This window comes from Alexandromys fortis, unplaced genomic scaffold (genome assembly GCF_014885135.2).
Source record: "Alexandromys fortis isolate MF-2015 unplaced genomic scaffold, M_Fortis_MF-2015_v1.1 scaffold_44, whole genome shotgun sequence".
NCBI lineage: Eukaryota > Metazoa > Chordata > Mammalia > Rodentia > Cricetidae > Alexandromys > Alexandromys fortis.
This window is the reverse complement of record NW_026067921.1, coordinates 2,812,851-2,840,561: the sequence shown is the minus strand read 5'-3', so window position 1 is coordinate 2,840,561 and position 27,711 is coordinate 2,812,851. Positions and strand designations below refer to the sequence as shown.

At 50.8% G+C, this 27,711-nt stretch overlaps 1 protein-coding gene across 6 annotated transcripts in view; it reads right to left on the bottom strand.

Moving 5' to 3' along the window:
• Ulk4 (unc-51 like kinase 4) overlaps window positions 1-26,556 on the bottom strand; it is a 271,119-nt gene extending 244,563 nt beyond the window's left edge. For 4 of the 6 annotated variants that reach the window (XR_007591527.1, XR_007591526.1, XM_050141472.1 and 1 more), the window contains exons 1-16: window positions 26,417-26,555; window positions 22,694-23,018; window positions 19,328-19,427; window positions 19,081-19,220; window positions 16,169-16,331; window positions 14,660-14,761; window positions 13,930-14,013; window positions 12,629-12,704; window positions 11,126-11,218; window positions 8,805-8,923; window positions 8,615-8,684; window positions 6,963-7,056; window positions 5,770-5,874; window positions 3,305-3,365; window positions 1,573-1,754; window positions 597-643 (exon numbers count right to left, since the gene is read on the bottom strand). Coding sequence is in view for 3 of the 6 variants with exons in the window: in XM_050141472.1 (XP_049997429.1) it covers window positions 597-643; window positions 1,573-1,754; window positions 3,305-3,365; window positions 5,770-5,874; window positions 6,963-7,056; window positions 8,615-8,684; window positions 8,805-8,923; window positions 11,126-11,218; window positions 12,629-12,704; window positions 13,930-14,013; window positions 14,660-14,761; window positions 16,169-16,331; window positions 19,081-19,220; window positions 19,328-19,427; window positions 22,694-22,831 (1,574 nt within the window). In the remaining 3 variants the exon portion in view is untranslated. Of the gene's footprint in view, window positions 1-596; window positions 644-1,572; window positions 1,755-3,304; window positions 3,366-5,769; window positions 5,875-6,962; window positions 7,057-8,614; window positions 8,685-8,804; window positions 8,924-11,125; window positions 11,219-12,628; window positions 12,705-13,929; window positions 14,014-14,659; window positions 14,762-16,168; window positions 16,332-19,080; window positions 19,221-19,327; window positions 19,428-22,693; window positions 23,019-26,416 lie in introns of all 6 variants that reach the window. The other 2 variants (XR_007591528.1, XM_050141473.1) reach the window with 2 other exon arrangements.
• Between the last annotated feature and the right edge of the window lie 1,155 nt (window positions 26,557-27,711).

Here is a 27,711-nt window from a genome sequence, read left to right as displayed (position 1 = left end):
ATGATATCCGCCTAACAGCAGCTGTTTCCATGGCTGCAGGACGCTCTGCTGTTACCCAGCATCCCAGTTCCAAGGAGAACAGCGGCTGGGATACAAGAAAATCACAACACTGCCAGTGTGCACCAGACTCAGAAGCAGCAGCTCCGTCTTCTGGCCTCACTCACTTGGCCAAAGATGTACTGAATGGGTAATCCAACCCCCTCAGCGAAACTCAGCAGGGGCAGATCTGGGGTCCCCACCACACACTTCTGTACCCCACATAAACTCAGAACAGCCCATCATGTGATCATGTCCCACCAGCAGGAGAGCCAGAGCCTGGAGCATCCATAGAGAGAGAGCACTCTGTAGGAGTCCCCTTGGTTTCCTGCCCGGGAAGGAAAGGGAGTGCCAGAGGCAGCACAGCCCAAAAGGCAGGGCCAGGAAAGGGATGGCCTAACATACAGTGTCCCACTCCGGGTTGAGACAACAAAGCAGCAGCCACCTCCACACCTCTCCTCGCTCATTGCCTCAAATTCCCTTAGGACGACCAGACTGTGCTCACGAGGAGCAACTATAAAACCCCCAAGAATAGGTTTTAAAATACAAATGTTACTTACATATCCCAGTTTGGAGCTATTCGCAAATGCTGGATTAGCAACTGGAACTAGAATTAGAAAAAGAGAAACATCGAAATGTAAGTATTATTCAGCAGGGAATCCAAAGCAGTATCTGAATTAACAGGGAAATCTATACAGCTGAGATGGGAACACCCCGGGGAGGCAATTACAGACACGCAAACGCAGCCAGTGTGCCAGCAAGAAACATAAACAAACGCTAAGACCAGGGCACCGGAGACAGGGCTCAGCGGTTGCTTGAAAAGTACGTTCTCTTGCAAAGAACCCATGTTCAATTCCTAGTGTCCACACAGTGGCTCCAGGAGACCTGTCCTATTACTAATACCACTAACATTTGGCTTTCCGCCCCCAACAGACACCCCAACCCTCATACTGACTTAGGAGCAAAATAAGCTGAAACTCTTCAGGCCGGCCTTGGGGACACAAAAGAAAGTGCCACAGGACCACTGTCATTCCTTCCAGAAGGCGGCCTGAGGAACTGTGCAAACCCCAGGGTTAGGGATAAAGCCCTAAGGGGTACCCTCTCAGGAGAGCAGAGAGTGAGGACTCTGAGGCCTGACATCCTTCTATCCATCCGGAAGCCCTGGCGTCTCTCCAGGGGACCCAGACCAGGAGCCCAGACCACGCGCAAGACCGACTGGCTACAGAATGAATCCAAGGCAAGCCCAGGACACTTAGACCATAGCTCAGAAGAGAAGTTGGGACCGTGTGTGGTTCAGGGGTGGAACACTCGCCTAGCCTAAGGCCCTGGGTTTGATCCTCAGTACTACCACAGAAATAAATGAACTGCTTCAGTCCGAGGTTTATTGCTTTTATTGACCCATGCTGTGATCAGGCTAAGGAACTGCCCTACTACTAAACCCCAGGCACCAAGCTTTTGCACTAGCACCCCTGAAACACAAAGGCCAACAGCTCAACAGCAGTTGGTCCCTGGGAGGCGTCCCCCTGAAGTGCCTACCAGCGGTGAGTGGAGCAGCCTGGTGGCCACCTCCTTGTGAGCAGCCACCACACACAGATAGCACAGGAAGTTCAGCTTGGCTCGCGCCGCCCCTGCGCTCTTCTCGCTGGAGTCAATCTGGGAACAGGCCTGCTGCAGGAAGACGGTCCAGTCCTGGTCCTTCAGGAGCAGCAACTTATCCACTGCAGAACGTCAGAGCACATGAGGACAGACACTCCACTTGACGGCCCTTCCCCACCCAGAGAGACTTCTTAACTATGTCAGTGAACTGCCAAACTAACAATTGGGAGGCAGAGGAAGAAGATCTCTGGAGTTCGTGGCCAGCCTGGAAGAGTTAGTTCCAGGACAGGCTCCAAAACTATAGAGAAACCCTGTCTTGAAAAACCAAAAAAAAAAAAAAAAAAAAAAAAAAAGTGACAGCAATAATAACAATAACAATGTCTTAGGTGTGAGGGCGCTGGGGAGAAGCTGCCTCGCAAGCCGAGGCCACGGGTAATGATGCCAGAATCCACATAAAAAAACAGCAAGTGAAGACAGGAGGCTCCCTGGGGCCCACTGGCCGGCATGTCTCAGGATGACACTGGAGGCCATCCTTGGGCAGCCGCACCGTACTTGTGCATATGTAACCACACACACAGTATGTCCACACACATCTGCACACATTTTTAGAAGCCTAATAGAATTACTGTTAAATATACACATACCCAGGTCAGTAGGGTGGCGGGCACAACCTGGCAATCCAGTCTCTAGCTTCCCACACAAACCAAAGAAAACTACAGGATTAGCGTCTAACTTTGGCTGCGCTTCATCTGTAGACAGATGAGGGAGAGACAGCTCAGAGATTAAGAGCACTGGCTGCTTCTCCAGAGGTCCTGAGTTCAACTCCCAGCAGCTACGTGGTGGCTCACAACCATCTAAAGTGAGTCCTGGGGCCCTCTTCTGGCCTGCAGACAGACCCTGTATACATAATAAATAAATCTTTTTTAAAATTACAAATGTTCTCTAGCTCTCAGGAGGACTGAGTGCCTCCCCGGGTTTTGCTGGCCACACTATAATTCTGCTGCACGTTGGTCCTTCAAAACAGCCCTCCGTGGGGCTCTCTCTTGGTTGGCATCCATGGACCAGCCTGACCTGTACAAACTTTTAAGTTAACACCATTCCAAGTGGGTGTGGTAAGCCACGCCCCATAGGGGTCAGCCACGCCCCACCGGGGGTCAGCCATGCCCCCATGGGGGCAGTCACATCACAACAGGGGTCAGCCACCATCCCCCACTGGGTGTGGTGAGTCATGCCTCCCATAGGGGCAGCCACGCACCCATAGGGACAGCAACGCTGCCCACAAGTGTCCCCCACCCAGTCTGGCTCTCTACTGTCCTGATCCCTCAAACACAGTTCCCAGCTTGACTGCTGACGCTCACACAGCACCATGCAAGACAGACATCTCACTGGCAGAAGAAGCCTCTCTACTCTCAGGAAAATGGGCCCAGCGCCCCAGGAGCCTCCCACCACAAGCGGGCACTGGCCCAGAGGAAAGTCAACAGCTGGCAAAGAGACATTTGCGGCTGACTCCTGCTGTGCAGGATGCACCCAGAGCCTTGACAAGATTGACAAGACGACGGCCAATCAGATCTTCTCCACACGCACCCACGCGCACATTCCGTTTGACGTATGTAAAGTTCCCTCACGAAGTCTGCTTACGAAGGTCAACGTTTTGAGAGCCTGAGGACCTTACCAGAATAAGCCGGTAGGTGCAAGATTTTTGGATCAAACTTGATTGCAGGTTGTTTCGTTATCTATGAAAATAACGGGAAACGCTGTTGAGAAGCCTTTTAACCCAACAGTTGTCTCTGCAGCTACAGTCAACACGGCCAAAAAGGAAGGAGAGGAAACTCAGCTGGCATCAAAAGGATCCAGGCCAGGTGTGGGGCACCCAGTGCGGCCAGCCTGGGGAGGCAGAGGCAGGAGGGCTAAGATTTGCCTGGGCTGCAGAGAGAGACCCCATCTCAAAGCACTAGCAACAGAAAAGAATTCAACAGTGCCACATGGGACTAAAAGATGTAAATACAGATGGCTTCTTTCCATGTCAACTAACTTCTTCAGTAAGACAGAGTCCCGCAGAGGGCTCAACTGGCTAATCCGCTCTCTCTAGAAATGAAGGCATCTGAAGAGCATCTGCAGGGACCTGTCCTGAGGAGGGGCAAAGCCATTAAACACGTGACCCTGCTGTCAGCTGAAATTCTAAATGAGAAAATAAGGCAAATGTCTGTTGAACAATAAAATCCTTAATACTTAAGAATTCAAAACAAACAGGACAAAAATTATAGACAGATAGTTCATAGAAAGAAATTTCTTAAAAACAATAAAGAAACAAGTAGTTAGGCTGATGTAACATGAACAGGGTTAGTGGGAGGGGTGGAAATCGGACTGAGGTCTAGATGTGGCGTGGACAGGGTCAGGGGGAGCAGTGGAAGGTGGGCTGAGGTCTGGATGTGGCGTGGACAGGGACAGTGGGAACAGTCGAAGGTGGGCTGAGGTCTGGATGTGGCGTGGACAGGGTCGGGGGGAGCAGTGGAAGGTGGGCTGAGGTCTGGATGTGGCGTGGATAGGGTCGGGGGAGGGGTGGAAATCAGACTGAGGAGTGAACCACAGTCAGGACTTGGCTGTATCTGAGGAGGGAAGAGCCATTCCGGAAGATCTTAACGCACAATAGTTTATCACACGCTCCGTTTGAGAAATGGTGTGGTGAAGAAACCCAAGGCCCTGAGCCTTGGGAGTTGCCCAAGTCTAACTTCTGCAGAACTCCGCGTTGCCGTCTCAAGCCCTCAGGGACAGACAACACTCTTGACAAATGATAGAGTGAGAGTCCACAGATACATTTTAACTCAAACCACTCCACAAACACCAGACCATCACTCAGCAACATGTTACAATCATGAAAACCTAAATGTCACCAGCCGTAACAGACAGGGACGGACTCTAGGAGACCAGGAGGCTCAAGTGTGACAAAGGACATCAGAGACAGCAGATTAGTGGGAGTCTGGCAAACCGAGGGCCTCAGGTGACTCAGGCCAGGCAGAATAACGGCAAGCAAGGCCTCCTTGAACCCTGAATCCTCTCCCTGATTCTAAACCTTGTTTTTAAAATATAGCTTAAAATGTTTTAGACAAAAATAGTTTAAGGTTGAACAGTGGTGGTGCACGCCTTTAATCCCAGCACTCTGGAGGCAGAGGTGGGTGGATCTCTGAGTTTGAGGTCAGCCTGGTCTACAGAGCTAGTTGCAGGACAGCCAGGACTGTTACATAGAGAAACCCTGTCTGTGGGGGCGGGGGAGTGTTAAAAACCTAATTCCTGCTTGCTGATGTTTCCCAGAAACCTTAAGGAAAAAGTAAAGAAACTCAGGCCATGGGATCCCAGGCTGCTCTAGAACACATTACCCATCATGCCTAGCAGAATCCAGTCTCTCTGGGAGACCACCCATTACCCATCATGCCTAGCAGAATCTGGGCTCTCTGGCAGACTCTGAGTCATGGAAAGAGTCCATTCTGGGAGCTGGTCATATAAGACAAAGGCCGGGTGTCCACATGTTCCACATGAGAGCAGGGGAAATCGCCACAAATTAATGTGGAAAGACATTTTTAAACAAAAAAAAAAAAGCTGGAAGAATAAAACAGAGCGGGGTGAGGGTAGAGGATGAGGGACGGGGCTGGAACCCTGTCACCCTCAACAACACACTGTGGACACAGGAGCAGGGTGCACACCAGGAGCTGGGACCCTAGGGCCACACTGTCTCTTCCAGCAGTCTAGACACCACGCTAAAGACCAGACCTGTGTGGCCTGCCCGCCCTTCCCAGCCAGCGAGCCCTGCTCAGCAGCCAGTGAGCCCTGCTCAGCCACACCCTGGCGACCTGAGCATCCAGTGGGGCTCACTTTGTAAACAAAGCTGGACTGAGAGCTGCAGGCTGGGGTCCAGGGGTCAGTGGCCCTCCTCGGCATGTGACAGGTATTACCAGCAGAGCGGGAGCAAGTGAAGGCAGAGCAGAGAGCCACCGCGTGTACATGGGGCACACGGGACAAGCAGACAAGGGATATGCAAGTGAAGAGACAGCAGAGGGATGCAGACTGTCGCCATGGTGAGGTGGAGAACGCTCTGACCTCCCCCCCACACCCTGCCCCCAAGTTTACACCCTCTCTGCACACCTTAGGGTTGTCGATAATTGGAGTGGTCACAAGATCCGAGTCCGTGTAAATCAGCTGCCTCATCTGGAACTCCAGGGCCCCCTGGCTCAGATGCCCACGGGTCACCTGGAACAAGGGAAAGTCACACCCTGCATTAACAATGGAGATTGACGGGCCAGACGCAGAGAAGGACGCCTGTGTCAAAGGACTTCAAGTGACATGGAGACAACATCAGCCTGGCTTTTTGTCACACAAATCCTGAACTCTGTGTGTTGTTCTCATTCTATACATGAAAAAGTCGGAAATCAACTGGTCAGTCACACCAACAGTTCTCACCACTGACTGGTGAGTCACACCAACAGTTCTCACCACTGACTGGTGAGTCACACCAACGGTTCTCACCACTGACTGGTCAGTCACACCAATGGTTCTCACCACTGACTGGTGAGTCACACCAGAAGTTCTCACCACTGACCAGTCAGAACTGCACAGCAAACCTCCTGAACTGTGAGGTGAAGGAAACTTCACACTCTGTCTGGGGTTTGGCTTAGTTTGTTTCTTTTTATTGGTTCTGCCCATCCTTTATCCACAAAACACACAGCTACTTCTGTCCTACTGAATATTCATGAAATTAAATTATAGTGACTTAAAAGTTCTGGCTAAAATTCTACCTTGCTCCTAAAGAATTAAACACCAATATGTATATATCTTGCATTGTGTCTGTGGGGGCATGCATGCACAGGCACATACGGGCACACGCTGCACGCACACACATGTGCACACACACGTACAAACAATAATAAAGCAATTAATGACTACATGCTCTGTGATATATGATATTCACATGACGTGTCCAGAGCAGGCAGACTTGGGACGACCTGTGGAGCAGGAGTGGGTGAAGCGGAGGAGACAGAGGCTGACAGCAAACAGCTACGGGGCTTCTCTGTAGGACGGCAGTAAAGTTCTCAAATGGAGTGTAGTAAGGCTCACGCAATCTGTGACTCCAGGAAAAGTCTATCAAACGCCCACTCTAAACGGGTGAACTGCATTCCATGTCAATTATACCTCAAAATAAACACTGCTGAAAACAGCCCTGAAGCAACTACCAGGGGCTTGGCCATGGTCAATGTCATCATCACGGCAGGGTTCACGCAGCAACTTATAATTATGTTTATGAGCTTCTGTAATGGTCCATAAATCCCAGGGCTGCTCACCTTGGACAAAGGAGAGGTCTGTGGCGAGCTGGCAGCCTCACCCTCTCCAGGACTTAACTCCACCATGGCACTAGTCCTTGGAGTGGGCCGTGAGCTGGAAAACAGGACAGCTTCCCATCAGCGGGCTGCAGACGTGATTCCCTCCCCTCCCTCTCTCCTAGCGGGGCAATAGCATGAAGGTGGAGGATTCCATACCTCTCACACGGGCACTCGGCACATAGGAAGCGGGAGGCCTAATTTGTGTTTAATGACTCTATAATTTTTGTAGCTGCTTCTTTTGACAAGCGTTATTATATGTGGGCCACGTGCCACTCACTCGTGTGGAGGTCCCGGGACGATTCTGCATGGCTGGTTCTCTCACACAGCCGGCTGAGCACCCCACCAGCCCTCTCACTGCCCTGCAGGTAACTTTCTGGATCGCCAGATTTTCTAGATTGCATGTACATACGGTCTTTTCTCTTTACAATATTCGCTGCATGCTTAATGCTTCATCAGCATCTACTGATCATATTTAACAATGACATGTTTGTGCATGTGCACACACATGTCTCCCCTTCACGGTCAGGGTCCACTTACATAACCTCCTCAAACCCCGAGGATCACATCTCCTCCACCTACTGCTTACTAAGTCACTTAGTGAGTTTCTAACAGAAAACATGCCAGAGGTTGCACACGGCTCTAAAAGAGCAGATTTAAAGTACCTAAAATATAAATAAATTTAACGTACTTTACACTCAAATATGCACAAAACAAATAAATTTCAATATACTATTATAGCTTAAATAGAATAAAACTCCTCCTGCATAAGGCTCTTTTCCTTTTCTGACACTGAGGATTGAGCCTCAGACTTTGTGCATCCTAACCAAGTGCTCTGCCAGCAAGACAGAGACCTGTGCACCTAAAAATCTTAAATCCCTTGAATGCTAGTGTTTTTCATATGCTGGCCCCTAATCATGTAAAGGTAAATTGGGCTATTGTTGTTGTTAATTTTTTCAATGGTTATAAATATTGCTGTGCCTCACATAAAATATATTTCAAGAAAGACACAACACCCAGGCTGTGGTGTCACTCGCTGGGAGAGCGCTTGCTTAGCACGTGTGGTACCCAGCATGGATGGAAGGAGGGCAATGGGAAGAGAGGATAGGAGGAAAGGAAGGAGGACACAGGAGACTCAAAGAAGGAGAAATACAACCTTTCCTTCTTATAAAACCTTATCCAAATAAAAGGGCTGAACTTCTGAAATGTTAAATTCATTTTATCAGAAGACAAAGTTTTGAGAGAAAAGATTCTAATATTTACAAATACAAAAAGATAAGCAGCTTTTTAAAATTATGTGTATATGTGCATCTATGCACATGTGTGCAGTGCCCAGGAAGGCCAGAAGAGGGCATCTGATCCCCTGGAGCTGGAGTTACAGACGGTTGTAAGTCCTGGGAACTGAACTTGAATCCCCTAGAAGAGCACTCTTAACCAGTGATTCAGCTCTCCAGCCCTCAAATAAGCAATTTTTAAAATACATACAAAACCTAGATCCCACTGAGCAGTAGCTCACTGTGGTGGGAAGGTGGCAGTGGTACAAACAGGCCCTCTGTCTCTAACAGTCTGCCCATGAGACAGCACTTGAGTGTCTTCTCAAGGCTGGGTTTACATACCTGAGGAGGAATATGGATTCATTCAGCTGGCCCCCTGTGGTACTCTTGGGCCTCAGCTCAGTCGCGTTGTCTGTGACAGAAGGGACAGGCGTCACCATGAGCAGAGCATAACAGAGTCATGAAAAGAAACAGATGCAGAGGCTGGGGCTCCAGACGGCCACCGCCGCCAGCCGCTCGAACCAAGCCTTACCTAGCCGGAAAGACTGGCTGAGCCGATGAGCTCCCTCCTGCCCTTTTGCCTGTCCGTTCTGAGGGCTCTGCGAAAGCTCCCTGGAATCATGCGGCCCAGAACATTCTGTGACGTTTCTACTGTTTGACAGGAGAAATCAACACAAACTCACTTCGGACTCCCCGTGGTTTTGCAAATAGCATAGAAGAGGTTAGAGCATAACTGCATCGTGTGTGTGTGTGTGTGTCTGTCTGTCTGTCTGTCTGTCTCTCTGTCTGTCTGATCCTACGAAGTCACAGAACTGGGCAAGCACAGAGAGCCCTTTCCAGACGTAAGGCATCTAGACCTAGAGCCCTAAAAACCCTTTCTCAGACAACTAGTCAGCAGCGGACAGACACCAGGACCTGGAGCACCACAAAAACCAGCACTAGGTTTCCCTTCCTGCCTCTTGGTCTGGGGTCAAAGCCAACAAGCCATGCCTAACTGTGAGAGGAGCTGTTCTGTGGATGTCCCAAGGAATGAAGTGAGGGGTTGCTGAGGCCGAGGAGGGCAGAGAAACCCCCTCATTTGCTTAAGTTTCTTTTGTCCCTATTCATTCTGCTGCCGGGTGACCCGGGACCCACCACTCGGGACAGCAGTCACTACTGGCCCCTGCCTGGCGTCTGAAAGAGGAAGCCTTTGACAGACAGCAGGACTCGGGAACACTAGGCACTCCCCCACAAGCCACTTCTCCCTGCCCTTCCACCATTCCAAAGGCATCCAGTAAGACACACAAACTGTCCCACATCCCAAGGGCCAGAATATCAGGTTGGCTCCAAGTTTAAAGACCAGCTCCCCTAATCTCTCACAGCAACTGCAGGACAGGTGAGTACAACCACCTCATCCCACTTGGCATTCTTTCAGACTCAAAGATGGCGGCTCCACGAGCCCCAAACCAGTGTCGTCAAACCAAAGACTGAATGCTCAGCCCAAAACCCGAGGAAGGAAGCTGACTTCCCTGGCTGCCAACACGTGTGTGCCGCTGGAAGCCCTCACAAGGACAGTACAGCAGAAAAATAAACAAAAACGGCACACAGGGCCGAAGAGGGAGAAATGCCGTCCGCAGCAGCGAATGGGCACACTTGGTTTCTTCCTTATTTAGAACATAGAGGGGGCCACCAATGGAGGAGTCTTAAGTCAGTCACAGCCAACAGCCTTTGACGGCGTCTAAAGGGTTTGTGTGTGTGTGTGTTGTCCAGAATTTATACCCTAAAGTTGCAGGAGTGGGGGGAGACCGGGACAGCACAGCAGGGGTGTTCTCGCTCCCTCTCCCCCTTCCCGCCATATCCCTCCTCCTCTCCCCCCTGCTCTCTCTCTCTCTCTCTCTCTCTCTCTCTCTCTCTCTCTCTCTCTCTCACACACACACACACACACACACACACACACACTTTGGATATGAAGAAATAAAGGACAGAAGTGTCCTGACTTGTTGACACCACCAGGCAAGGCCCGGAGCCCAGCACCTGTTTCTCTAAGTCATGCCCACCCGGAAGGTGGAGCTGCAGCCCAGAGCAGAGGCCAGTGGGGTGCATGCAGTTGCAGCACACTGGGTCAGGCACTCACACTCCAGCTTCTCCACACAGCGTGCAAATGGGCAAGGGAGGGGGATGGACAGCATCAGGGAGCAAAGGGAGGGGTGGGGTGGGGTGGGGTAAGGGCAGGGGGTGGGGTCAGCCCTGAGAGGTTTTATGATAACAATGGCAGGCCTGGGCAGGCACACTAGATGGCTGTGGCCATGCGTGAACCACATCCTCACAGCTTTCAATCTCCTAACTTCAGGGTCACTTGAGTGCACAGCCATGAGGGCTGGCAGGGAAGTCAAGTTCATCGCAGAGCCTCTACCCTCAGGCTGACAAGTTCTGTCACTTCCCGTCCCCATCACAGGACCATAGGGGACAAACACTAGTGAGTCACACACTGGCTCTGCGGTTTCCACACAGCAGTAGCCACGCCGCCTCTACCCACACTTCATGACCACCTCACGGGACGGCACACTGTCATGACCACCTCACGGGTCGGCACACTGTCATGACCACCCTCACGGGTCGGCACACTGTCATGACCACCTCACGGGTCGGCACATTGTCATGACAACCTCACGGGTCGGCACACTATCATGCTCAGAAGGCAGGCACTGGGTGCACCAAGCAAACCAGACCGTGACTGCCACATTAGACCCCTGATTGGAGAAAAAAATAGCAGAGAAAATGAACAAAATGGGAGCTAAACCATCACGACTGAGCCTGTCCTGATGATGGTGCCATCGACCATCGGCAGAGTGGTGCCGAGGCAGGGCATACTACCTGAAGCTGCAGTCCTCGGAGGCCAAGTCGGCGTCCTCTCTCTGCAGGGTATCCTTCCAGAAGGCATGCTGCAGGACTCCCTCCCATGACAACCTTTAGGAAACAGGGGGCACAGTCGTTAGGGGATCCAGTCCTGATCCACAGTGTGGCCTCATATCCTCCCCTCACCAATGTCGCCTCTGGAGCTGCCTTATGTCACTCTTTAAATAGGAAATTAATCCACCTAATGGTCATAGAGCAAAACTGAGGATATGGGGTTTCCAGTTCAGAACTCTTAGAATCCACCAACCACTGTAGGAAGAGACTCTACCAGCAATTTGAAATTTTAAAGTCAATCACTAATTGTCAAATTACAGTTCTGTCCTCCGTTGTCTTACTACATGAGCAAGCTTGTTTTAGCTGGTTGTGTGGTTGGGATGTGAGCTATTCCCCTGGAATCCGTGTGCGCACCGTTCCCTGCTGCTGGTTGTTCAGGGGTGCTGGGGAGCCTTCGGGAGGAGGGGCCCGGCTGGGAGGAAGAGGGCCAAGGGGGCTGGTGGACAGGCCTAGACATTCCATACCCTGCTCCCATTCCTTGTCCACTCTCTGCTTCCTGGCGGGGGACACAATGTGACCAGCTGCCTCACGCTCTGGCTGCTCTCCCCGCGCCACCATGAAAGCCTCTGTCCCTTCCTCAACTGCGAGCCCAAATCAAGCTTTCTCCTTTACTTGCTTTTCCAGGCGTCTATCACTATGGCAGACAGCATCTCTATGGAGCTGAATCCCACTACTGTCTTGTGTGCACACACACTTCTGCACTGAAGGAAGCCGAGCCCACAACTGTCCAAGTGTGCATTGCATGGAAGGGAGCCGAGCCCACGACTGTCCAAGTGTGCACTGAGCCCACGACTGTCCAAGTGTGCACACTGCACTGGAGGGAGCCGAGCCCACGACTGTCCAAGTGTGCACTGCACCTGAGGGAGCTGAGCCCACAACTGGCCAAGTGTGCACTGAGCTCACGACTGTCCAAGTGTGCACACTGCACTGGAGGGAGCTGAGCCCACGACTGTCCAAGTGTGCACTGAGCCCACGACTGTCCAAGTGTGCACAATGCACTGGAGGGAGCTGAGCCCACGACTGTCCAAGTGTGCACACTGCACTGGAGGGAGCCGAGCCCACAACTGTCCAAGTGTGCACACTGCACCTGAGGGAGCTGAACCCATGACTGTCCACGTGTGCACACTGCACAGAGCTCAGTGGAAGGACGGCGAAGGGAAAGGGGAGCCTGGGGAGGACGCAGAGGAGCAGGAGGTGGAGGGAGAGAGAGGAGTGCAGGTTGTATTCATCTGTGATCACAGTGCAGGAGGCTGGGGAGAAACCAACCTGAGCCAGACATGGAAACCCTCATCTCAAAAAAAAAAAAAAAAGGAAGAAAGAGGGGGGAGCAGGGCGAAGCTCTGTTGATCCCCACGTAAAGGAGAGTGGGCCTCCACTTCCACTTCTCACCACACAGTGTGCCCGCACCTCTTCTGAGGATCCTTCTGTAGGAGTCCACTCAGCAGATTAACGAAATCTGAAGAAGCTTTGGGGAAGGACGAGTCTGTGAACAGATGATTTTTCCGAAATGAGAAGGCGGGGAGAGGGGCCCATGGAAACCCACCTTATGTACTGTCTGTCAGTAGCATCTAAAGCCTTCAGACTGTTTAACAGACGGCACCGAACCCACAAACCACGGGACCACCCGCAAGCCACAGAGGACCACAGTGCAGAGCAGACACAGATCTTTGACCGGGATCTGCGCTGGTTGGCTGGACCTGACTCTCGAAACACTCCTAACTCTGCCAGCTTTCCCTGTGTTCCCTGTGACTCTGACCCTGGAAACCCCTCCTTTCTCTGGAAAATTTTCAGCAGGGAAATAGCGATAATGGGCACAGCTATCCCCATTCTGAGGACCTCATGGGTGGGCACACACTGGCTGGGCACTCTTTCATCGGCCATCAATACACAAGGAATACAGGAACAGTAGCCACAGTCTGGGGACAAGTTCTGTGCCATGAGCCTCCAGCTGTTTGGAAGAACTTGTACTCACCAATAGGAGAACTGAGAAATGCCCCATTTTTTTCCTACTGAGAAGCAACCCTAAAATAATCACACAGGGCAGGAACATGCACATGTATGCATGCACACACACACATACTCACACATGCACAGGCACCTTTAAATCTTTACACAAGCTTCTTGTGCTAATTTGTGTTTTTAAATGAGGAAAGCTGTTAATACAGCTTGGTTTCCCTTTCAGTATCGAAAACAGAGAAGGAAGCAGGGAGGTGGTGGTGCAGGCCTTTAATCTCAACACTCGGGAGGCACAGGCAGGTGGATCTCTGAGTTCAAGGCCAGCCTGGTGTACAAGAGCTAGTTCCAGAACAGGCTCCAAAGCTACAGAAAAACCCTGTCTCAGAAATAAAGGGGCTGGAGAGATGGCTCAGCAGTTAAGAGCATTGCCTGCTCTTCCAAAGGTCCTGAGTTCAATTCCCAGCAACCACATGGTGGCTCACAACCATCTGTAATGAGGTCTAGTGCCCTTTCTGGCCTTCAGGCATACACACAGAAAGGATATTGTATACTAAATAAATAAATATTAGAAAGAAAGAAAGAAAGAAAGAAAGAAAGAAAGAAAGAAAGAAAGACAAACGAAAACAGAGAAGGAAAACCGTGCTGATCGGAAGCAGCTGTCACATACAGCTTTGATGGCTGTGATTGGTGGACACAGCCTGGGAGAAGGTGGGCTTCCGGTCAGGAGAAGATGGTTAGCCATGCTCACCTACCCTTTGGGACCGGTGGCAACGGGTCTTCATACAGAATCTTCTCAACTAATTCTGACATGGTTTCTGAGAAGAACGGGGGTTTGCCTGAAATCAAAAGAACTTGCAGAATCATTTTGCCGTTCACAGTAATCCTGACCTTAACTACAGGAACTCAACGGGGAATTTACACCATCATAAATCCGAGATTTACATGACTTGTGGGGAAAGGCAATGCCTGGCTAGTACACCAGGTTATGTACTTCATCCTTCTCAAATGCAAAATTAACTTCCCAAGTCAATGTTCAAGTTCCCACAGGGTTAGCATCATAAGAGAGGGTCGTGCCAACCCCCAACACAGCAGAATCACAGGGTTAGCACCGTGATCGAGGGTCGTGCCAACCCCCAACACAGCAGAATCACAGGGTTAGCACTGTGCTTGAGGGTCGTGCAAACCCCCAACACAGCGGAATCGCCAGCTCACAAGCCACAGTCAGACTTTCTACTGCATTTCTCCTGTGGTCAGGCACATTCAACGCTGCAGACAACTATGAAGGATCACTCCATGTCAGGCTTCTCAAGAGTCTCCCTGAGTCTAATGTCAAGCAATTATGTTGGAATTGTTTACACAAACATTGTCTAAAGCCAGTTTTGTGATACCTGCTAGGTCAGACCCTTACGAACAACACACTAAACTCATAGTTTCTTCTTGGTTTTAGCATAGTTTTGATTTTATAATGAACCAAACACAAACCTGAGAACATTTCATAAAGCAGACAGCCCAAAGACCAGAGGTCACTGGTGACGGAAAAGTCGGTTCCCTTTATGATTTCTGGTGCCGCATATATTGGAGAGCCTGAAAACCAAAGACGAGAAAGAAGGGCTCAGTTAGCCATCTGGATTACTTCCTGCCCAGAAAGCCACAGAGATGGAAAGACACAGGGAATGGAGCACGCACCATTAGGGTAGAACTGCTGAGAGCCGGTGAGATGACCTGAGTTCAGTCCCCCAGACCCACACAACAGAAGAGAACAGACTCCTTCAAGGTGCCCTCTGACCTCCATTTACTGTGGCACAGACATGTCCACATATCCACCTGTGTGTGTGGTGTCTGGTGTATGTGTGTGGTGCATTTATATATCTGTGTGTGTGTGATGTGTGTGTGTGGTGTGTGTATGTCTGTGTGGCTATGTGTGTGTATGGTGTGTGTGTGCCTGTGTCTTGTGTGTCTGTATGTGTGTGTGTCTGTGTGTGCTGTGTGTGTGTTTGTGTTTATATGTGGTGTGTATGTATATGTGGTATGTGTGTGTATCTGTGTGTGTGGTGTGTGATGTATATGTGTGTGATATGTGTGTCTATGTGTGTGGTGTATGTGAGTGTCTGTGTGTGTCTGTGTGTGTGGTGTGTGTGTCTGTGTATCTGTGTATGTTTGTGTGTGTGTGGTATGTGTGTGTGTGGTATGTGTGTGTGTGGTATGTGTGTGTGTGGTATGTTTGTGTGTGGTATGTGTGTGTGTGGTATGTGTGTGTGTGGTATGTGTGTGTGTGGTATGTGTGTGTGTGGTATGTGTGTGTGTGGTGTGTGTGTGGTGTGTGTGTGTGGTGTGTGTGTGTGTGTGTGGTATGTGTGTGTGTGGTATATATGCAGGTTCATATGCACTGAATGCAAGCAGAAGCGAGATGTTGACTTGGCATTTTGTGAGCTCCTCAGTCACTTTTCTCATTTTTGAGGGAGAGTCTGATCAGACTGTCTGCTCAGCCAGCCCCAGGATCCTCCTGTCTATGCTCCCCTGGACTGGGATTACAGATGTGTGCAGCCACACCTGGCTCTTTGCACATGGATTTTCGGGGACTAAACTCAGGTCCCCCAGCCACAAGCACAGTAACCCTGATGTCGCTGGCACCATCTCACCGTAAAACCCTCCTGCTAAGAACATGCCCTGGAAGACCGGCCTGGACTGCAAAGATCAGTCCTCAACAGGGCTGAGCCTACTAAAGAAGTCACTGGGGTGTGCCAGGCACGTCCTGAGAGCTGAGTGACCCGGCCCTGCTCTGGCGGGTGTGACAAGATGCCCACATTGTCCGAGACCTCACTACTGACACCGTCAGGGCCGCAGGGACACCAAGCCAAGGATGAAGCCACCGTCTCTGTCCAGAATTCCCTGCTGTGTTTCTCCACACGTGTGAGTGGGGAAGTGGGAAGCCCACGCTGTCTCCTGAGCACGTGGCTGCGGCTATGACACCTGTGTGCCCAGCCCCCTCACCTCTGACTCGGTTTCTCGTGTTTTTCCTCAGTGTGTTTTCCACACTGTCACCGCCTCCTTCTTCTGCCGCCACCAAGGCAAAGAACTCCTCCAGACTCTCTCCTTCCACCTTTGCCAGGCAGAAATTGCTGAACTTCAGTGTTCCAGGCCCTTCCAAGAGTATCTAGGAAGGGGGGAGAAACATCAGGGTCTTCAGAGACAGCTTTTGAGGGACCACTCCTGACAGCGCCCAGGGCATTGCAGCCTTCTTGCCTTATCGTAGCTCAGAAAAATGCTGACATGCTATGCTTTTAAAATGATCCTGAGAGGGCTGGAGAGATGGCTCAGCGGTTAAAGCACGGGCTGCTCTTCCAAAGGTCCTGAGTCAGATTCCCAGCAACCATATGGTGGCTCACAACCATCTGTAATGAGATTTGGCGCCCTCTTCTGGCATGCGGGAATACACGGAGGCAGAATGTTGTATACATAGTAAATAAATCTTTAAAAAAAAATGATCCTGAGAGTTGTGGCTTAAATAAAACTGAGCACTGCTCCCCAAGAAAACCCAGCCAACATGGCATTCTAGTAACAGTAGAATCAAAGCTGACACTGTCCACTCGCAGACACCAGAGAGCCACCAGGGAGCCTTTGGCTGTGGGAAAGTTAAGAACAGACAGGTGGCTTCATGCAGATAAAAGATAAAGATGGCCAGCACTCTGTGCCCTCCTGCTCTAGGCCCACAAAGTCAGACAGCTGTGAATCAGAGTAACTGGGAGGGATTTTCTGCTGTGCACAGGTGAGGTAAGGCAACCACACCATTTGATGTGCAAGCCTGGTGCATTGTGGGATGTGGGTATTGGACAGGGCTCAAGGCCAATCCCCAAAAACACACAAAGTGAGTGAGGGTCTAGAGACCCACCTGCCTGTGTCATTTGTTCAAGAAAGGACATGTAGAGTGGGGTCTTAAGCTGAGGGACCACAGCTAGTGCAGGCCTACTGACTTGGGCTCGGGTCACCTCCTACCCACACTGCCTGACCCTAGGGGTACGGCAGCCCCTGGAATTCTGTTTCTCATGCACAAGCAGAGAAGGCAGGGCTCTGGCTTTCTCAGCTCTGGGGGACTCATGGAAGTCTTGCAGATAAAGAGCTGGAACTGACTCGAGGTGGCCACCGCCCTGTGTGATCAGAAGTTGGCTGAGGATTGTTGAACCAGCCCAGGAAGCTGCATCATTTCCAGCTGCATCATTGAAAATGCTGCTGGACGACAGTAATGGGGCTGCTGATGGTCTGGTGAGAGCGGTTCAAAACCGGCCGTAAGTCCCGGACACTAAAGCTCCTAAAGATGTCAGGTGGCCCACCACAGTGGCCTCTAAGTTCACCATCAGTGTCCCCTGGTGACCTGTTCAGACAGATTGCCATCAGCATGTCCTAACTCCACAGCTCCAAAGTTGTTCAAAACAGCAGTCACTGGTAACACACAGGCTAAGGGTGGGCCAGTGTTTCAATAAAACTTTATTGGCATAAACGGGAATCCTGCCCAACTCTCTCCAAGTCCTGGTTTTCTAGAGTAGTTCACATGACAGACCCTCCTGCGAAGTTCTGCAGTAAACACCACAGAGCTCTGAATAAACCACAGCCTCGATCCAAAGCCCACGACCCGCACCTGCTTGCACACAGTGGGGAATAAAGATGTTTTTTAAAGTAAGTAAAAACTGTGTGAGTTTTTGGAGGGTGGTGGGGTCGTTTTAGGCTGTTTTGTTTGTTTGTTTATTTTGAGACAGTGTCTCAATCTATTACCCAGGCTGTTCTGGAACTCACTACATACATCAGGTTGGCCTCGAACTTATGACAATTCTCCTGCCTCGACCCTCAAGTGCTAGGCCGGCAGGCATGAGCCATCACGCTCCGCTCTGAGTGGTATCCTTTGATGTTGTTGTTTCACTTTGTTTTGTTTTGTTTTTTGAGAGAGGGTTTCTCTGTGTAGTCCTGGCTGTTGTGGAACTCGCTCTGTAGACCAGGCTGGCCTCAAACTCACAGAGATCTGCCTGCCTCTGCCTCCCAAGTGCTGGAATTAAAGGTGTGCTCCACCACAAGAAGACAGGTGGTTATTTCTTACTACGTGGATGTTCTATAAAATTCAAACTTCAAAGTCTATGAATGACAACCGCACATTAGCATATTGCCCCGGCTGCTTCCTGCACCGCAATGACAGCTGAGTGGCTGCAGACCAGGGTAGGTTTGTGGATATTTCAAACAAGAACTAGTATGTGCTTTCAAGATCTCCTTGTAAAAAAGAAGAAGACTTTTCCTTTCAGTCTCTGCTGTTTTGGTCCCCACCCTTCCCTTTTAGTTTCTTCTTCATACACAAATGGCTGACAAAGCAAAGCCACAAACCGGACAGTCAGCTTTCACTTCGCTACACAAGGGACAAGAAACACTCAGGCCAGTGATGTGTGCAGCCCCTAAGCATGCGGCTTACGCAACAGTGCTGGGTGCCCCTGACTTAACATGCTGCAAACATCACAGAGAGGAAAGCCATAGAGTGAGGAGGAGACCTGGGCAAGGTCACACATGGCTTCCAGAGTCAGCTGAGCACGCTCACTGCTCTCGAGGACAAACACAGAGGCATCTGCTCGTGGAAAACAAAGCCCTATCCATGTGGTCAGGAATAGTGCACAGTCAAGAGGCCACTGTCAAGGGTGTGGCCAGAACTGGCATAAATGGGACTTAAGGGCTGGGAGATACTGGGCCCGTTACTTACAACACACAAAGCGAGAAGTGAAAAATCAAGACCTCTGCAGCAAAGGAGGACTCTGTCCCCAAAGCTACGTAAATAGGCAATATTACATAGATACCATAGGTTTCCTTCATTTTACTGAGAAGGCCCTTGGAACTGAGGCATGAGGCATTAGGAAGTCAAACTCAGAAGTTACCTTCCCAGGAGTAAGGTCACAAAAGAGGATGCCAAGCCTGTGGAGATGGTGAAGCCCCATGACCAGATCCACCCCAAACTCTCTCACGACATCTTCTGGGAGGTTCTCGTCCTGAGCAATCACAGTTTCTAAAGAACCACCTATGGGAAATGAGCTCGGATCAGTCACACCGGCCATCCGTCACGGCCACCCTCAGCCACATGTCATCTGCCATGGCTGCCCTCAGCCAGCATTCTCACGCACCCACCTGTGCACAGCTCCACCACCATCCAGAGATGATTGCTGGTCTCGTACCATTCATGGAAAGTCACAATGTTCTTGTGTTTGATTTCGTGGGTGAGACGGACCTATAGAAACACACAGCGTTCACTTGGCATCTAAGTGGAAAAGCAGACCAAGAGTGGGGTTTATCTGCAGCCATCAGAGGCGCTGCCTCTCGAGGGCGGCCACAGGGACAGGCTAATGACCTGCCACCTTAGGAATCATCACAAGTGTGCCAGTGGAAACAGCAAAGAACCTATTTACAGGAAGTGGGTAAAAGTAACAGCAAAATAGCCAGGGCTGCAGGAGGGCCAGTGTTCCGTGACGCTGTAACGACGTTAGGTCCCAATACGTCCAGTGGAGTTTGAAAACATCATCATCTGAAGACAAACTTAGCTTGTTTACCTCACCCACAAACCGGGCTCAGCCCCACCAGCCCTAAGCACACTCAGGCACGGCATCTACTTTACAATAAACTGCATCATAGCTCACATACACACATGGGTGTTCTGTAGACATGATGGAATGAGAAAAGAAGCAAAGTCTAAAATGTGCCCTGGACAGTCTCCTCCTGCCCATGACTGCACGGCCAATGAGAGCTGTGGATCTCACCTCTGCCTGGCCATACAGGGCAGACTACCAGACCCACCTGACTCCGCTGTCTGTGCTCCCCACCTGTTTACACAGCCTATCCCTCCAGTGCTGCTTTGAGTCGCTGCCACAGGCTCCTAGTGGCCGACCTGACATCCACTTCAACAAGTTCATAGTAAGAGAAGCCGTGGATGGCCCAAGGCAACCCCGTGCCTAGCCGGGAAACATTTCTTCCTCACCTCCGACAGACAGCAGCAGTATGTTACTAAAAATCACTGGCCCAGGCGGGCTGTGGTAGTGCACACCTTTATTCCCAGCACTCAGGAGGGAGAAGCAGGTGGAGCTCTGTGAGTTCAAGGCCAGCCTGGACTACAGAGCAAGTCCCAGGACAGTCAGGGCTGTTCATCACTGGCTGAGATATCCTAGGAAACTTGCAGAGGATTTTATTCAAGATGCCAATCCCAAGCAGACCCCTCCCCAACCCCTAGCAAACTGCCAGGGAAGGTGACACTGAAGGACCACGTTATTTAAAGTTTCCACCCTAGCCTCAGATGCTCACCCAGACACCACCCCTCCCTCTGGTCCTTCCTTACACAGCAGGCTGCACGAGCAGGAGCTACCTTCTCCTCCCATCTTGAACACCCCAGCTCCAAAGCTGGTCTCCACTGAAGCCTTGCCTTGAGGCCATTGGTCAATCACCTCTCCACCCCAAGTCTTTACCCCATCAGCTGCACAGCTGAGTTCTCTCTTCGCCCTGCATCTCTTCCCCTGACATCCCAGGCCCGGCTGTCACAGTCATCAGCTCTAGAAATCTGCCTCCACCTCCACTAGGCAGGCACTGTGGTGAATCTTCTCCCAGCAAGTCAGTTAACAGAAGCAGTTCCAAAAAACCCAGGGGCTGTAGTCGGTGGCCTCAGAAAGGGGAGAAGCCACTCAGAGTGTGGTTAGCCCGCTGCCTCTCCACGCTCCTTACGCTGAGTGCTGTCTTCTGCTCTCCCCTGCTGGGTCTGCATCCATCCCTTTATATGTTCTTCATGTTATATGAGGAACCCAAACCCCCTCCACCTTCCCTCACTCTGACCTAGCATCGATAAGTACAGTGATGTTTAGCTTTACATCTCTGTTCCAAATGTGCTTCTAGACTGGACTAAAATCCCCAAAGTCTTCCTTACAACCCAATGTATACACAATGGACTCCCGGAAATAAATGTTGGCCCTGCCCTTTTCTTGGGCTTTGTTCCCTTCTCAGTAACTAGCTTCTGGCCAAATGCCCAACAAAACCATTGCTTCTCTTCCAATTCTTATGTCCTATTAATATCCAAAACATTAGCACTGCTTCACAAAGGGACACAGGCTCTCTGTTTACACAACACTAAAACCCACAAGATAATCTGGATTGTGAGGAGGGGGTGTCTGCAGGCAGGGGGGAAAGGGCCTGGGAGGCTGTGCGCAGGCTTCTAGAATACTGACTGCCTTTGTTATCTGAGTGGACACTACCGAGCAAAACTAACCTACATGGACAAAACCAAGAGCCGTGGGCTGTGAACCAGGAGCTAAGAGTATAATCTGTTCTCTGTTACACAGCCAGCAATCTGGGAAGCCGGAGCGGGTATATTACCAAGCCCTTTCATGTCCTTCTGGTCAGGTGGTCTCACCTCCCGGCATCTCCCCCCCCACACACCCTGTGTGTGCAGCAGAAGACAAAGCACAGCCAGCAGGTCTGTGTTCCTTCTCAGTCTCCGTTTTGGATGGTGTCCAGGTTTACAGTTAACACAGAACAATCGGTGGACAGAGTGAGGACATTCCTTCCCCCAGAATGAAGTCTGTGTTTCTATAATGGGGAATACACACTGGGCCAGCAAAAGGGCTCAGTGGGCAAAGGTGCTTGCCACCAAACCTGAAGACAAGAGTTCAATCCCTGGACCCACGACCCAAAAGTTGGTCTCTGACCTTGGCAGGAATGCTGTCTATGAAAGGGGGTTGCATGGTGGAGCGTGTGAATGGAGGACAGAGGAGTTAGTCATTTCCTTCCACCTTGGAGGTCCCAGGGACAGAGCTCAGGTTCATCACCTACCCATCTCGCCAGCCCTCAGATACCAACTCTCAAATAAATGTATATTACAGATCTCTTTGCACCAGAACCAAAGAGCTGGCAACAGCCTACACTCACTCATCACTCAAGACTGATGGCACCAGACAGAGAGATGGGGCCCTTCCAGTATGAAAACATTGGATGTGGATACAGCATGCCCAGTAGCTTCTGCCATCTATCTATCCATCTACCTACCTACCTACCTACCTACCTACCTACCTACCCACCCACCCATCCATCCATCCATTCATCTATCTAGCCACCTACCTACCCACCCACCCATCCATCCATCCATTCATCTATCTATCTAGCCACCTACCTACCTACCTGCCTACCCATCCATCCATCCATCCATCCATCCATCTATCTAGCCATCTACCTACCTACCTACCTACCTACCTACCTATATACCTACCTATCCATTCGTCAATCCATTTATCATCTATCCATCTACCTACCTACCTACCTGAGTGCTAGGGATGGGATCGAGGGCCTCACACATGGTAGGCAAGCATCCTTCACCATCCCTCATTATTTGAGACTACACAGTCCAGTCTGGCCTTGACCTCTTAACCCTCTTTGCCACCTCCAGACTATTGGGAATACACGCTCGCTCATGTCACCTGGCATTCTGGTGCCCCCAGGCAGGTGGACACACCCAGGACCTACCCAGTTGGTTATTTCGGGCCGTTTGCACTTTTCAGTACAAAGAATGGCCACGAAATTGATTGTCCCCTTCCGACGTCCCTTATACACAACGGTCTTGCTTCCTCTGCCAATCTCCTCATACAGGACGAAGTTTTCCATGTCTGGGTATGTTTCTCAGCTATGGCAATGTAGCATCCCTAGCTCCTGGAAGGTTAACAGAAGTGATGGTGACAAACACAAGCACCAGAGTCGGCCAAGGAACACGGAAATGTTGCCGCCGATTCAGACGCCACCACCAGTGTGCAAGGAGAGTCGCTGTGATTTGGGTTGTCTGTCTGTTTTGTTCCTAAAAAAAGAAAAGAAAAAAAAAACAAAATGTATTTATTTTTGTTTTATGTGTAGGGCGTTTGCCTGCATTTGTGTGTACATCACATGTGTGCTTGGTGTCCTATGAGGTCCAAGGGGGGCATCAGATCCCCTGTAACTGAAGTTACAGATGGTTGGGAACCACTGTGTGAGTTCTTGGAATCACACCCAGGTCCTCTGGAAGAGCAGTCAGTGTTCTCGACTGCTGAGCCAGATCTCCAGTTTCTCCCCGACCCCTTTTTATTTTTCAGACAGGGTCTTCTATGCAGCCCTGTGTCTCAGGGTTGCTATTGCTATGGGGAAACACCATTGCTGCAGAGTATCTTTTTAACTGTGCAAAGACGTGTTGCTGTTTTACTTTGCCTGCCTAAGGCACCTAGTTGATCTAATAAAAAGCTGAATGGCCAGTAGCAAGGGAGGAAGTACAGATGGGACTTCCAGGAAGGGAGAGTAAGCAGGAGGAGGAATTTAGGCTGGGGGAACTTTAGAGTCTGGGGAATGCCTACAATTGCCTGTCTACAGCCTGATCTTATGGACGCAGTTTCTCAATAAAGGTTCCTTCATCTCCCGCGACTCTAGTCAGTGTTAAGTTGACATAAAACTAGCCAGCACATGTATGGATCCTTATTTTTTCATCCTGTACAAGGTCAACCCTAAGACAGATGAAATACATTACTATATGAGCTGAAGCAGCGGCCACTGGCAAAGTGCGGGGAGAGCCTTCTATGGGACAAGCAGAGGGAAGGACGTCTGGAAAGAACTCAAGCTTGGGTAGAACCACATGAACTAACAAATGACGGCAGCTGAAAACCTTCCTTGTGAAAAGCATCCCGTCAGAGTGAAAGCAGCTTACCAGGACGGCCTTTGCTACCAATACATATCACATGAGATCAACAGAGAGTTCACAGAAGAAGAAAGACAGATGGCTGATAAACAGACGGAAAGTGTTCAGCACCATCAGCCATCAGGGAAATGCAAATTCAAACAACTTTGAGATTCATCCCAGTCTGAAGAGCTGCCACCAGGGAACATGATGAGGGAGGAGATTGCAAAGAGGGAGTCTTGAGCAGAGAATGTCAGGCAAGAAAAAAACGTTCTGGTTTGGAGGGTGCACACCTTTAACCCCAGCACTCAAGAGGCATAGGCAGGCAGATCTCTGCATTCCAGGCCAACCTGGTCTACAAAGCAAGTTCCAGGACAGCCGGGGCTACACAGAGAAATCCTGTCTTGAAAAACAAAACAGAAGGAGACAGGGAGGAAGGGGAGGAAGGGAGGGAGAGGGAAGGGAGAAAGGAGAGCGGAGGGGGAGGAGGAGAGGAAGAAGAGAAACAGAGAAGTAGTTAGTTAGTTAGTTAGTTAGTTCTGGTCTATGAAGTGCTGGGCAAAGAGTCACTGATAGGCAGACAAGGGTCAAGCTCTTGTTTTTCACAGTAAACCAGTGTGGTCAAAGGACATCATTATGGAGGATTCTCAAAAACAGACAGACCCACCTATGGAACAGCCATTTTACTCCTATGTGAACATATACACATGCACATGCAAGAACACATACATGCACGCACACTTGCACACACTAAGGAGGCTCAGGAAGCACACACAGGGTCTCTGCATCTCTGTTTACCGCAGCCCTGCTATCAATAACCAAAATGTAGAATCAACCTAGATGCCCATGGATGGATGAATGGATGAAGAAAACGTGTTCTACTTAGCAGTAAGGAAGAATGAAATGACATCATCCTCAGAAAGATGAATTGTATTCGCAGAGTCAGGGAGACCAACACCTGCATGCTTTCTCTCTTGGGTGGAATCTAGCCGTGAACATATACAGCCTTGTATATAACCTATATTTAAACAAATACTATGTATAGGACATGGGAGTAGATGGGCACAATAGGGAAGAAAGAGTGGCCGAAGGCAAGGAGAGGTGGGGGCAAAGGGTAGTGAGAGGCAAGAAAGACACAATAACTCATGCTTTCTCTCGTATGCAGAAACCAGATTTCAGCGTAAACGCTGTGGAGGCACAAGGGGCCCCGTGAGGAGGAGGAGGAGGAGGAGGAGGAGGAGGAGGAGGAGGAGGAAGGGAAAGAGTGTAAGGAGGAGGAGGAGAACCGTGAGGAGGAGGAGGAGGAGGAGGAGGAGGAGGAGGAGGAGGAGGAGGAGGAGGAGGAGGAGGAGGAGGAGAGGATAGTGAGGGGCAAATGTAGGCAAAACACAATGATATATGGACAGGAAATGTCATGATGAAGCCCATCACACTGCACTATCGCTTAAAGTAGAATTTTAAAAAAATACCACGGGGGGCTGAGAAGATGGCTCAACTGGTAAGTGCTTACTGTGCAAGTTTGGGGGCTTAAGTTCAAATCCTCACACACACGCAGAGAAACACAGAGTGAATGCTGGAGCGAGGAATCTTATCGATGTTGGGGCAGAGACAGAGGACCTGAGAGCTTACTGGCAGGCTAGTCCAGTCTCAACATCCAGTTTCTGGTTATGGAGAGACCTGTCTCAAGGCAAAAGGGCAGACAGTGACAGAAGAAGACACCTGACACCCTGCTCTGCCCGCACACACAGGCACATGCACCAGTATGCTCACATGCATGCACCACACGTGTGAACATGCATGCACATGCACACAAGTAGCCATGTCAAAACCGTATCAATGAACTGGAGACAGGGCTCATCTGCTAAGGGTACATACTGCTCCTGCAGATGACCTGAGTTCTGTGCCCAGTTCCCACATTGGGTGGCTCACAACTGCCTGGAACTCCAGTTCCAGGGATCCAATACCATTTTCTGGCTCCCACAGACACTCAACAGACACGTGTGCACATGCATACATACATACATACATACATACATACATACATACATGATAGACGGACCTGACAAGCCTCTAAGTTTGGAGCTCTTTAACTTTATTCTACTGACCCAACTGACCCTTCCTGAGACTAAAAGCTGCAGGCAGGGCAGGCAAAGCTCAGCAAGTGCTCCTCACATCATTTGAGACTGATCCTGTGGGCTGGAATCCCCTTTCTCCCACCACATGCCCGACAGGCCACAGCAAGTCTGAAGCATGGAGTGAGCATTTTCCAACGCAACCACGCAAATCAGGCTGGGAGCTCAGAATCACCACCACCAGAGCACACCATGGACATCAACCCAGCTGGAGGCTCACGACCATCACGACCAGTTTGGATCCCAGGCCATGAAATGCACTGGGCTGAAGGAGGCGGCAACCGAACGTCCCACCTCAGGAGCAGGCAAGCACGAGCGCCCCTGCTCCCCCTATCCCTGACCCGGAGGAAGTGGTCAAGCGTCTGCCGAGGATGAGGAGGATCAAAGGTGTAACGAGGGATGGAGCCTCTGCTACCCACCCACCTGTGAGATGGTGGGGACCCGCGTCCCACGCCCTCTGCCTCTCCACAATGCGGCCGCAGCCTGGACAGGGAGAACAGAGGCACCCAGCGACCTGACCAGCTTCCCTGGACGCGTGGATGCGGCCTCTGCGTCACCATAGCAACCTGCGAGACGCGGGAAAAGGAGCGGGGCCTTGATTGGCTGACCACTACCTACGCAGGACACGGAAGTGAGCGGCTTTGCGTGCCCATCCCGCTACACTAAGGACCGCACGTCCCCTGTGGAATCATCTCGCTAGCCTGAGGGGAGATTGGCAGCTGTAGAGACGAGACTCGTGGGCAGCTCTCAGATCTGAGCGCCGAGCATCCCTCCGTGTTTGTACACCACCATCCCATCTCTATGACAACACGCAGACGACCAGAAGAGACCCGGATGCCAAGTGGCATAGAGTTTCCGGTCCTATGGGTTGGGGCCGGAAGTAAGCATTCTCGGACACACCTTCCCCCAACCCTAAAGCCGTAGTATCCTATCTAGAAAGATCGCTGGGAGGAAATGCAAGACTCACACTGCACCACGGCGGGAACCGTTACCGTTTGCACACCTCCCGTCTCCATGGCATCACGCAGGACACCGAGAGGGACTCAGGGTGCTGATTGGCTGAGCCTTCCCACGGGCCGGAATTAGCCGGAAATTGGGGTGCCTGCTGCTGGTGCCCTGCTTGCTGGCTTTGTGCTTTCTCCAGGGGTGGGGTTCCCGCCTCCTCTTTGGGAAACATCGCACCCCAGAGCCATCGGTCGCTGAAGATTGCGTACCGCGGACACGACTGATCGGCCTCCCAAGTCAGGGCGCGCAGCGGTGACACCGATCCCGCCCGAAAAGGCAGCCTAGTCGTGTAGTTCCTGCCAACGAGCGAGCGGCACGCTCCGCAAATCTGAGTGGGTCTTAAAGTCTTTCAATTCTGCCTGATCCCAGTGCATCACAACTTTATTTTGCTGCGTCTCCTCTTTAAACAGGGTTTCACCGTGTGGCCGAGGCTGGCCTCCAACTGGAGTCCTCTCTCAACAGCCCCCCCACACACACACACACAACGCTGATAATAACCCGTAAGCGCCACCACACCTCAAACTTCCTTTCCGATGTGAGAGCAAGTTGGCGGCATCTGGCAACAAAGCCCAGCCCAGCTGATTCAGAATTCTACCTAGAGAATCCGGGGTGAGGACGGTGCCAAAGTTCCTTTCCTGAATTGGGAGAGTGTGCAAGGTGGGATCAATGTCTACACCTTCCTCCCAAATTTCTAAGGATAAACCAAAGTATAA